The sequence below is a fragment of the Oncorhynchus clarkii genome, chromosome 25, assembly GCF_045791955.1.
Source record: "Oncorhynchus clarkii lewisi isolate Uvic-CL-2024 chromosome 25, UVic_Ocla_1.0, whole genome shotgun sequence".
Taxonomy (NCBI): Eukaryota; Metazoa; Chordata; class Actinopteri; order Salmoniformes; family Salmonidae; genus Oncorhynchus; species Oncorhynchus clarkii.
The window spans coordinates 16,867,500-16,880,153 of NC_092171.1; the positions used below are offsets into that span (position 1 = coordinate 16,867,500).

At 43.4% G+C, this 12,654-nt stretch overlaps 2 protein-coding genes across 3 annotated transcripts in view; one reads left to right on the forward strand and one right to left on the reverse strand.

Annotated features, from left to right (window-relative positions):
* Positions 1-140: 140 nt before the first annotated feature.
* LOC139383405 (coiled-coil domain containing 28B) lies at positions 141-6,525 on the forward strand. Its single transcript, XM_071127945.1, has 6 exons — positions 141-401; positions 2,166-2,467; positions 2,598-2,767; positions 2,930-3,084; positions 4,177-4,199; positions 4,337-6,525. The coding sequence occupies exons 2-6, from the start codon at positions 2,229-2,231 to the stop codon at positions 4,389-4,391; spliced, it is 642 nt and encodes a 213-aa protein (XP_070984046.1). The 5' UTR covers positions 141-401; positions 2,166-2,228; the 3' UTR covers positions 4,392-6,525.
* A 267-nt stretch (positions 6,526-6,792) lies between these two features.
* Positions 6,793-12,654, reverse strand: part of LOC139383478 (TOG array regulator of axonemal microtubules protein 1-like) — a 34,217-nt gene continuing 28,355 nt past the window's right edge. For both annotated transcript variants that reach the window (XR_011628737.1, XM_071128033.1), the window contains exons 19-22: positions 12,320-12,500; positions 8,563-8,782; positions 8,364-8,450; positions 6,793-8,035 (exon numbers count right to left, since the gene is read on the reverse strand). Coding sequence is in view for 1 of the 2 variants with exons in the window: in XM_071128033.1 (XP_070984134.1) it covers positions 7,776-8,035; positions 8,364-8,450; positions 8,563-8,782; positions 12,320-12,500 (748 nt within the window). In the remaining variant the exon portion in view is untranslated. The remainder of the gene's footprint in view (positions 8,036-8,363; positions 8,451-8,562; positions 8,783-12,319; positions 12,501-12,654) is intronic.

Consider the following 12,654-nt stretch of genomic DNA (forward strand, 5'->3'; position numbering starts at 1 on the left):
ACAGAGCCGCATTGAATGCACTTTAGCATCTTTCAACAACGTGCTCATGGGACCTAAATTATCTGGCTTGCACTCTCTATCCATGAGCATGACCAATCAGACTTGTTGTGATGGGACAATTATAGTGCATGTTCCCGCTCATTGGATCATATCCCAGTGGAAGAAATGTTGTGTCTGGCCCTTTAAGTGCAGGATAAAGACGTATAGCTCCGTGGTGAGTGAGCTCCATTGCCGGGTCTGGGATTTTATTTAGCGTTTTCTATGTGGCTGTTGTCCACTACTCGTATTATTTTTTCAATTAATCAAACGTTATGAAGAAGATGTGTATGAGATGATAAACATTCTTCAGGGGAAAGGGACGCGGTGTTCGTTTGACAGATTTTTCGTGCGTAATACACTCGGTAAGTGATCTATTGTCTTCTGATGAACAAATGCGTCTATGTCATTTACATGGTTTACTGCAAATACGCCATTGATATGTTTGATATAATGCGCTCATTTTTTCTTGTAGTTTACATTATTGCGAGTGGATTTATTTATTGCACAGCTTAGTAGTGGATCAGGTTGACTGTGTGGGTTAGTGGCCATCTTTGGACCACAGTAGTCCATTGATTTAAGTTCAGATGAGGATGACTATAGCCTATTCTGTATCGCTTTTCATTATTCAGTGTATGAAATAATAATGAATTAACCATTATAATACAACAACCGGATATGAGATGTTCTATTTGGGCTAGGCTATAAAAAGAAGAACCGTGCGCATCAACGTCCTAGAATAAACAAGTCTCTGGTCCAATCCACTGTCATTATCTCTTGCCCGTGCAGCCATCGGTTAAAAACCTTTTTCATTAAATTAAATATATTTTAATATATGTAAAGCAATGTGTTTGTGGGATGCACACATATATTCATCTGATTTCTTGAAATTAAAAATCGTATTGGTAACAGTGAAATATAGGTCTACAAGATCTCACTAATCACTTCCAAGTAATATAAAGTTGTGAACATAACTTCTGTCATTTTTGCCAATATGATTGATTGTCCACGTGTTTTCAGCTACATCAGTTGAAAGACTTGTTTGCAATGTGTTGTCAGACCAATTACAAGGACATGATGCATTCTAAAAATACCTCAGGGGAACTGTTTCACACAGGCTTATTACACAGGGACAGATGTTCTAAAATGAATCCTCATCATTTGATGTTTTTCCCCATAAGCCTGTAGTATTACCTGGATGTGTGACTTTGTTCACCTTGAACATTCACAAAGCTAGTCAAAATGATGAATATTTGAGAATATTAGGTTGGGTACATTCACCCCGGCAGCCATCCAGCCATGAATCCTCCTGCAGTGAACCCCTTTGTTGTTTGCCAGAGGATCTTGTGTCGGTGATAAGAGGCTGCTTCAATTTAGCAGCCTTGTAGTATTCAAGATACAGCAAGTGCTACCATTTGAAATTAGAGAATTTCATCAATTTGACTTTATTATATGTTTTTTTACCCCTTTTTCTCCTAAATTTTATGCTGTGCAATTGGCAGTTAGTCTTGTTTCATGGCTGCAACACCCGTACGGACTCGGTAGAGGCAAAGGTCGAGAGCCATGCGTCCTCCGAAACACAACCCAACCAAGCCGCACTGCTTCTTGACACAATGCCCACTTAACCCGAAGCCAGCTGCACCAATGCACTGGAAGAAACACATACACCTGGCAACCGTGTCAGCGTGCACCGTGCCCGGGCCGCCACAGGAGTCGCTATTGCGCGATGGGACATGGACAGCCCTGCCGGCAAAACCCTCAACCAACCCGGACGATGCTGGGCAAATTGTGCACCGCCCCATGGGTCTCCGGCTGCGACAGAGCCTGGACTCGAACCCAGAATCTCTAGTAGCCTTAGACCACTGCACCACTCAGGAGGCCATCAATTTGACATTTAGCAGGTCTACCAAGTAAAATATCTGTTGTTGGGTGGTGGTTCACTCTTTCCCTTTGGCGGCTTAGTCATGATTTTACATGTTCCTAGCTTACAACCAATGGAGAAACTGTTATGCATTATACTTAACATGCATTTCCTTAGCTAAGACCCTGTGTATCCTCCAAGCCCTCTCCAGTCCTGTCAGGGAGTGGAAGTGCTAGCGCCTGACTTCCTACCATTATTGTTGTTACAGGACGTCCTGAAGCTACAGACAGGGTCCACTCATCTTACCCAGAGGACTTCACACTAACAAGCCATGGAGGACAAGCGTAAGAAGCGGAGCCCCAAGGTGTCTCTACCCCAGCCCCCTCCTCCCCCGGTCAACCCCCGTAAGCTCTCAGTCCTACCCTCCAGTAAGAGTGCCACCTTCTCCCTTGGCCTCCCCCAACCCCCCTCCCCCAAAAACAGAGGCAAGTTCAAGAGGTCCATTGGGGCAGTAGGACAGTCCAAAGATGTGCTCAGTGTGGTCGTAGCAGCTCCACCAAAGACCACAAGGTTTGTAACAGTCACAATGTCTACTTTAATGAGTCAAATGAGTTGGATTGACAAAATGTATATTGGAGGTTGGATTAATGTAAAGGTTCTGTTTACTGTTATTTCCTGTTGTCTGGTCTGTCTTCACCAGGCCTCACAAGGAGAAGGCCAGGGCTCCCCAGCCAGCAGGGCCCAGTAAGATGGCCCAGTCCTCCCCGCTGCAGCACTCCTTCCTCACGGATGTGTCTGATGTGAGAGAGATGGAGGGAGGCCTCCTCAACCTGCTCAATGACTTCCACTCCGGAAAACTGCAGGCTTTTGGTAAGATGATTATGGACCACCCAGAGAATACTGAGACACAGTTACGCAGTGGAAATACAGCCATTTGTTTGACATTGTGCCATAGTACCGTGGTCACGTAGAAAGTTATGTCCCTTCGACAGATATATAAAGGTGTGAATGACGCTTGCTGTGTCCTCTCAGGGAAGGTTTGCTCCTTTGAGCAGCTGGAGCATGTGCGTGAAATGCAGGAGAAGCTTGCACGGCTACACTTCAGTCTGGACAGCCATGTGGAGGAGCTGTCAGAGGACAAGAGGAAGTGTGCCTCTGACCACAACCTGGAGCACCTGCTCTGCAATGTAAGCACCTAACATAACACTCTCTACAGTACTCAATTCATGATTTACTCACACTGTAGTACACAGCTCACCACATTTATGTCCTTACCCAGAACATAATCCATTGGGCTAAAACAGGTTGAATCAACATTGTTTACACATAATTTCAACAACAAAAAATGTGATGTGATGACGTTGAATCAACGTGGAAACCGATTGGATTTGGGGAGAAAAGTAATTAACGCATGGGAATGTAGTCTATTTTTCAACAAACGTTTAACCTAAATCCAATGACGTGACACGTTTTGTTGATTTCACAATGAATTCACATTAGTTGAAAACTCAATCAAATGTACATCGAAACTAGACGTTGACCTGAAGTCTGTGCCCAGTGGGTAGGGTCATATTGAGCCACACTGTAGTCAAGTGCAATGGTTATTTACATGCTGTTTTTAAATATGCAGAATATGGTTATTCCCATACATTGTTTACATCCTAAGCAGATGCTCTTGAGTCATATTTCCCTCCAGCACACTGCTGTCTTTTGGACAACATCTAGTCCAAAGATGTGCTAATTAATAATGCATGCTTTTCACATACTATCCAGGTACACAGTAGTTGGCTGTGGAGAGGCAGCAAACATTGAGAACCACAGACCAGAGACAATTTGACCTTCGGCCCAAAATGTCAAATGTGTCAATTGTTAGTTTGATTTCTAGCATCCACTGCTGTGGTGTGGTATTTGTGCTGGGGGGGAATTGCTGTGGTGTGTGTGAGGGTGGTGTGAAAGCCCTTCAGTTCATTAGAGATATGGGTGCCAAGAATACTCTGTAGCCATAGCAGCAGAGAATAATGTAGCAGCAAAACAGATGGGCTGTGAAATTACTTTTCACTGTGTAGATTAGCTAGAAGAATTTAATTTAATAATTTTGGTTTATTTAGGGCTTACTAACAGTGATACAATGATTGATGTGGTGAAATGATGTTGAGTATTGATCTAGCATTCTGTAGGCTATTGTTGTGTAAGTCTATGCTTCCGTAAAATGAATTTTGACTCTGATTACCTCAACGTGGGACTACATAATCTGATCATGTTCTTCATTTCCCCTTCAGCTGGAGGAACTCAGCAGCTCAATGTATCCTTTTCTAAAAGTTGTCTCATAATCTCTGGGATTCAGCTGGCTCACCTGGGAAAACACTGGCTTGGAATCATCTATATTTAGCTTAAATCCTTAACGTGTCTGTGTTGGATCCTTAATGTACCTGTGTCCAGACAAAAACTACACCTGGCTGAAAACCAGGATCTGCCCAAGACGTCTGGACCTTGACAAGGCAGATCAGGATGACAGATTGCTCATCTTCCCACAACGACAAGGAAAGGTTGCCATGATATTGATCCAACTGCCTTAGCACCAAAACTGGGCCATATAAAGCCCCTGGTTAGATCATGATTTGTATATGATTGATTCAATCAGGTGTCAACTGTCAAGCACATCAACTGTGATCTAGCGATAAATACTCCACATTCATAGCACAAGTTCTGCTTATTTTAGTTATTGCACTGTGCTTTAGCCTACATCTTTTGTCAAGGAGTATTCCGAAAGTTCAAGAATAGCCTTTGAACTTATACTTGTATAGAGTGCAGTGGCAGGGTACGCTAATGAATCCTGTTGTTATGTGTGTGTGTAAACATCTGTAAAGGAGACAAGATATCCTCCATCTTTATCCAACTCCCTGTTTCAGAGGCACACATACTTTATAATATAAAGGAGAACATTTGCTGTAATGTCAGGCATTGATATTGTGCATTTTCTCATTCATTGTCATATGATCATGTCTTTACCGAAATGAAGGACATCATTATATATCTTTGATTGCTAAATATATGTACACAGCCATATAATCAACTGTAGCAAAAATAACATGTTAGCCCATGTTGTCAGTCACTGTGGGTCAGCTCAGCACCTTGGGATGTTCGTCCTGATTTTAAAACCTTCTAGCAAAACATTTATGATTAGGAGGGACACACTGGATGTGGTGGTTAGAAGTACAATGTTTATAAATCTTTTATGCTTTATAAAGCAGAAGAGAGTACTTGAACAGTGTGAGATATAAATTGTATGTTTTGGTGAAATTTAAATATGTGAGCTAATGTCTAAAATGGATTACTACAGTCTGAAAATGTCATTGTAGTTTCTCAAACTGGACATTTTCTCACAGCTATGTCAAGAAATTGTTCAACCAAGATATAATGAAACTTGCTGGCTCTGCGTTGGCACTGAGCTGCCTTAGCTTAGAATATTCAGGCATTTGAGGCTCAGCAGTAGCAGCAGCAACCCTCCAAAGCACAAGCCAGCCCAACCAGCCACTGCAATGCTGTAAAACGAATGGACAAACATTTAGGCCATGGCTATTTACCCTTATCCACGAATGGGAGATGTAAAATTATATTGTGGGTGTGAACATCTGATGCATGTGTAGGCAGAGAACATGTGGTAAAAACATGCATAAACACACACACTGCAAGATACTACATTCAAAGAACATTATGCAGTATGTCTCGGGTTGAGTCCAAAGAGTGTTGTACTAGTCAGGTCATTTTGGGACTTAATTTTTGCAAAGTAGTTTAAACTCTTCATGTTAGAAACCAATAACCATCATTTTCACAAGGCAGCTGCTCTCCATTTGCTGTGATTTTCATACAAGTTGCTAAACTCTAAACCAAACTAGTATGCCTAGATCATATACTCATTTCTAAGATGATTAATGTGTCATTGGTTTTAAAAGTTCTGCATGTAGTGTGTATGGGACCAGAGAGTAACTTTCTTTGGTCCATTAGTAGTGTAAGATACAACACCTTTGTTTTACTTCACCTTGCCAAGCCTACCTCTTTTTCCAATATGGCCTGGACCTGAGTCCTATAAGAACTGTAGCTTCTGACTACTAGGACCCTGTTACATATCTGTCAATGAGAACTACCGTCTCAAGGAACTTGACATTTTATACAATCTTGTCTTTTGCTTTGCTATTAAGGCCCTGTGTTTTGCGCAATTTTGTCACATGACCAGGGGTGTATTCATTACAGAAATAGTTTACTGTTTAAGAATCAAACGGAATAAAACAGAACAAAACCTACCTGTCCAATAGAAACTCTAGTTTGCATGTTCCGTTTGGAGTAAATGGTTTTGTTGCAAAACGAATCGATGTAATTACTACACCCCTGGATCTTTTAAAGATTTAACAAAAGGTCCCGTTTTCTTTTTATGTCAGATGGTCCAGCACCATCCTTAGACAATTGCTTACATTTTTGGTGTGGTGCTCATTTCTGGAAAATGCTTAAAATAAAGGTTAAAATCTAGGTCATGTGACATGAAAGCCCAAAACACAGGGCCCTAACTGTCATTTAACCCCTGCAAAACTAATTGTATTTATTTACTTGTAAATAAAAGCAAATCAGTGACAGTAGTCTTGTTTTAACTGACTCAGATGCTCAGTCTTGCATGTAGTGATTGAAATAGATACTTACCTTACAGCGCCATCTTCCTCAAGATTGTTAAAGACCAGGCACACACATTATCCTCTTTTTTTCCCTTTGGGGGACACGAGGCAACAAGGCCAACCACACTGACGCATTACAATGATAGTATCAGCCAGGCAAGTGGTTTTCCTCTCAATGAAGTTGTTCTCACTCATTTTTAGGCATAAGAATTAAACCAACTAGAGCACTTAGTTTACAGAAATAAACACTTTATTTATATATAAATCTCAGTCTTTCCTCTCATTAATAAACAAGTTCAATATAATTTATAAACACAATTGTGAAAAGCTACTTCAAGACTGGCACTATACTGAAACAGAATCACAGACCTGGGCTTCACTGTCTCTGTATCAATCGTTAGTTTAAAGCTAAATGGTTTCAACGTTATACCCACCCAGTATTGTTGGTTTATTATCCAAAGTTGATTTAGGCATCAGTGTACATATATAATCTTTAAGATTATTATTATTTTTTGATTCCCTGTCCGTACACTTTGGTCATAAAACAACAAAAAATAAGACGTCACAACACCACTTCAACAAACTGTCCCAATAGGACTTACAAACGGCAACATTGTACAGCATACACATTAGGCTAATACTGTGCAATCACACATTTGAGCTAAACAAAAGTCATTTGTAATCATTAATCTTCACTGACAAATCTTTAAAACAACTGCATAAGACATCTTAGAAATATCACATATTACATTTAATGAAACAGCAAAAATATACATATTTCGGTCCCGTTTCCTTTTTGTGCATTTCAATGGTACATTCTTGGTAATGTTGTCTCCGATTTGCGTACAATAAGATTCATAAACAGCGACAATCATATTACGGTACATCCAATGTAATGTACATGACGACAACTATAATGACAGTGAGCGACTTCTTCAAAGTGCAAAGAGAGCAGGTTGTTGAGAATAAGACCTGATGCCAACAGCTGAAGCCTGCCTGCGCTCCTTTATTGAAGAATACCCTAACTTGCTGAGAAGAGAGTTGATTTAAGGGCTCTCATCTTAAAGGACTTTCTATACTCTGTAACGTAAAAAAAAAGTGCAGGCACTACTAGAAATGCAGAACATCTCTGTCTTCAAGTAAGGTCAGTGTTTCTGTTCTTCTGTCTAGGGGGGTTTGGTTGTGTTTTGAAGGTTGTGATTTCTGAGGGGCCTTCAGGGGAAGGGGAGGGTCCTCAGGAACTCGTTGAGGCCCTTGTGGACATTGGCATCCTGGGAGGCGGCGCACTCTGCCAGCCCAGGCCCCATGTGGGTGTAAAGGGCTTGGCACAGGTTGGAAGTGGCCCCCCGCACACTCCCACCCCGGCCGTGGACGGTGCCACTGTGGCTGGATGTGCCCAGGAGGTGCCACAGCAGGGGTAACGCCTTCTGTTCCACCACCTGAGGCTTACGAGGATATAGCTCTGTCACCAGATCTGAAAGACAGGCCAGAGGAGGAGGGAAGAGAAGTGGGGGGAGGAAGGGAAGTGGGGGGGGGGGGGGGGGCAAACACGTAACAAGGAGCTTATGAAATGCTGAGAGCATATGGCACTGACACATCCGTTTCTCCCTCCTTGTAAGAAGCTAAAGACTCCTTGGAGGGCAGGCAGAAAGACAGTTGCCATTGCACTGTTGCTTAGCAGCTGTTGTAAACTCAGATCCTAATCCAAATGTTAAAAATCCAATGAAGTTTACAAAGTATCATCTACATAACCTAGGTTGCTAAGGGGATTTATCTCAAGCAAATTGTTTCAGTGAAAATACCTGCAACCTTCTCTATGAGATCCACTTTAGCCTTGCCACTCAGGAACTGGGCCTTGCTGCAGAAAGGCTGGAGGAGGAGGGTTTTATCTGTGAACAAAGTAAAGGACAAGTCAGAGCTGGTCATCCTCTCAGCTACGTTCCAGCCTCGCATGGAACCTTAAACTAGATGATGTGATCTCAAACATCATCAGACACCTACCAAGGTTTTGGATGAGTGCATGGATGGCTCCAATGGCAGCGCTGTAGATTGCGTTGTTCTTGGAGTTGAGATGATTGTCCACGATGGCCGGTACCAGGATGTAGACTACCTGGGCCAGGTTATCCTTCATCACAGTGATGATCTTCTGCAGAGACTCCAGAGCGAACAAGTTGACTTTACTGTTGGACTCCTGCAGTCTGGCCTTAAAGGCATCAAACACCTGGGAGAGAAGCATTACTATAGATTCAATTATGACCTACTTACATAGGTCCTCTTATCTAGGGGCATTTGCATGGTTTATATTTGGTCAATAAAAGTTATAGCTAGTATTCTTTGTGATAGTCAGAGGACTTCGGCAAATGGCAGCTTAGGGTATATAATAATGAGCGCTGGTTGATTCATAACCTGCAGTCTCTGCAGTTATATCTGCGAGGTGGGCAGATTTAGGGTCATGGAATATTGTGTGGATGAAAGGCGGGTGGGTGGCGGACGGGTTGAATAAAGACAAGCAGGGCTCGAAACGCTTGACCTCAAAGAAAATGTTGGAAAAGAAGAATATAAATTTAAATTGTCTGAATGGACATGAAAAAGGTCATGATCCTTGTCATATTAGTAACCCATGCTAGTTGGTGCACCTTTAGATCTCCCCTCTTTCTTAAATCTAACGGATATTTTCATCTCGGAAAAGATGAAACCACTAGCTCCGTGCAGTGCGCTACTGAGAATGATGTTTTCCCGTTAATTGCATTTTGGAACATTTGAGCCATCTGCGCATCGTTTTTAAAATTTAATAATACTTTTAATACCTTTTTTGTGGTATCCAATTGGTAGTTACAGTCTTGCCTCATCGCTGCAACTCCCGTACGGACTTGGGAGAGGCGAAGGTCGAGAGCCATACGTCCTCCGAAACACGACCCAACCAAGCCGCACTGCTTCTTGACACAATGCCTGCCTAACCCAGAAGCCAGCCGCACCAATGTGTCGGAGTAAACACCGTACACCTGGCGACCGCGTCAGCGTGCATGCGCCAAGCCCGGCACAGGAGTCGCTGGAGTTAGACGAAGCTGGGACAATTATGTGCTATGTTCACGGCCGGCAGCAGCCACTCAATGTTAGTGGTGCCTCAAAATCAAATCACATTTTATTTGTCACATACACAGTAGCTGATGGCCTTGAGTTCCGACAATGCAGTAATAACCAACAAGTAATCTAACCTAACAATTCCACAACTACTACCTTATACACACAAGTGTAAAGGGATAAAGAATATGTACATAAAGATATATGAATGAGTGATGGTACAGAACGGTATAGGCAAGACGCAGTATATGGTATCGAGTACAGTATATACCTGCATTGTTTAAAGTTTGATACACCTGTACTGACCTCGCCTTCTGGATGATAGCGGGGTGAACAGGCAGTGGCTCGGGTGGTTGTTGTCCTTGATGATCTTTATGGCCTTCCTGTGACATCGGGTGGTGTAGGTGTCCTGGAGGGCAGGTAATTTGCCCCCGGTGATGCAGACCTCACTACCCTCTGGAGAGCCTTTGTGGGCGGAGCAGTTGCCGTACCAGGCGGTGATACAGCCCGACAGGATGCTCTCGATTGTGCATCTGTAGAAGTTTGTGAGTGCTTTCAGTGACAGGAGGCTGTAGAAATTTGTCTTAAGGTTGAAGAGGCGCTGCTGCGCCTTCTTCACAATACTGTCTGTGTGGGTGGACCAATTCAATTAGTCTGTGGTGTGTACGCCGAGGAACTTAAAACTTACTACCCTCTCCACTACTGTCCCGTCGATGTGGATAGGGGGGTGCTCCCTCTGCTGTTTCCTGAAGTCCACAATCATCTCTTTTGTTTTGTTGACGTTAAGTGTGAGGTTATTTTCCTGACACCACACTCCGAGGGCCCTCACCTCCTCCCTGTAGTCCGTCTCGTCGTTGTTGGTAATCAAGCCTACCACTGTAGTGTCGTCTACAAACTTGATGATTGAGTTGGAGGCGTGCATGGCCACGCAGTCGTGGGTGAACAGGGAGTACAGGAGAGGGCTCAGAACGCTCCCTTGTGGGGCCCCAGTGTTGAGGATCAGCAGGGTGGAGATGTTGTTACCTACCCTCACCACCTGGGGACGGCCCATCAGGAAGTCCAGTACCCAGTTGCACAGGGCGGGGTCGAGACCCAGGGTCTCGAGCTCGATGACGAGTTTGGAGGGTACTATGGTGTTAAATGCTGAGCTGTAGTCGATGAACAGCATTCTCACATAGGTATTCCTCTTGTCCAGGTGGGTTAGGGCCGTATGCAGTGTGGTTGCGATTGCGTCGTCTGTGGACCTATTGGGGCGGTAAGCAAATTGGAGTAGGTCTAGGGTGTCAGGTAGGGTGGAGGTGATATGGTCCTTGACTAGTCTCTCAAAGCACTTCATGATGACGGAAGTGAGTGCTACAGAGCGGTAGTCGTTTAGCTTAGTTACCTTAGCTTTCTTGGGAACAGGAACAATGGTGTCCCTCTTGAAGCATGTGGGAACAGCAGACTGGGATAAGGATTGATTGAATATGTCTGTAAACACACCAGCCAGCTGGTCTGCGCATGCTCTGAGGACGTGGCTAGGGATGCCGTCTGGGCCTTCAGCCATGCGAGGGTTAACACGTTTAAATGTTTTACTTACGTCGGCTGCAGTGAAGGAGAGTCCGCAGGTTTTGGTAGCGGGCCATGTCAGTGACACTGTATTGTCCTCAAAGCGAGCAAAAAAGTTATTTAGTCTGTCTGGGAGCAAGACATCCTGGTCCGCGACGGGGCTGGTTTTCTTTTGTAATCTGTGATTGACTGTAGACGCTGCCACATACCTCTTGTGTCTGAGCCGTTGAATTGCGACTCTACTTTGTCTCTATACTGACACTTAGCTTGTTTGATTGCCTTGCAGGTGGAATAGCTACACTGTTTGTATTCGGTCCTGTTTCCGGTCACCTTGCCCTGGTTAAAAGCAGTGGTTTGCGCTTTCAGTTTCGCGCAAATGCTGCCATCAATCCACAGTTTCTGGTTTGGGAATGTGTTAATCGTTGCTGTGGGTATAACATCGTCAATGGGCCTCCAGAGTGGGCAGTGGTCTATGTACGCATTTTTGAGATAAACGGTCTGATCTGTTGCATCAGCCTCATTGCTTTAAAAAAAAAAGTGTGCAGTGGCTGCATGAATTTTGAATCTGTTATCCCAGAGTTTGTTTTGAACCATATCCATATTTATTATCCCAGCGATGACGGGACGCACTTAGTTTCGCTCCCAGGAGGGAATTATTTTACAAAAACATAAAAAGTATTTGGTTGTATTTGTAGCCATCCTCCAGGAGAGCTTTCAAGGGGCAATGTTGTTACAGAACCTTTTATCTTCTGGACAAGTAAAAACAGTTCATGTCAAGCCCTGCCTTAAAAAAAAAAACTTTAAATGTAGCTATAATTGTTGAGCAATTTCTATCTATAGGGTACTTTGAGATTTTTATTGAATTATTTTAGTCTATCTGGTATTAGTGCGTAAGCCTAAGCTTTAGGGCCTAACTGTAAGCTCCACGTCTATGACTCTAATTGTGGCCTACAGCGCATTTTCCATATTAGCGGGTTTGGGCCTCAGATTGTCCCATTCTCACAAGTAGTTGGGCGGTTGAGGCTGGGTTATTAGCAATTGCGGGCAAACAAACATCTGACCCGCGCGAACCACTAGTATATATTATAAGGCAAAGAATATCTGGTTTTGTTCAGATGACGTCAGTTACCGGAAAGATGCTGCCGATAACTATGTTGGGGTTGTGCTCGCAGTCCACCACTAGCTGGTCGATGCCCTTGATGCGCTCTCTGAAGTCCTTTGAACCCAGCAGAGCTGTGAGCTGCTTGATGTACTCCGTCTTGTCTGCAATGCTGTGAGCTTGAGGTCTGCCGCTGTACTGCCCAGACTCCCTGCAGATACACAAACAGTAGGTAAGTCATGGAGAGGAGTTCTCACTGACACACTGTACATACAGTACCAGTCAACAGTTTAGACACACCTACTCATTCAAGGGTTTTTGTATTTTTTACATTGTAGAATAATTGTGAAGACATCAAAAATATG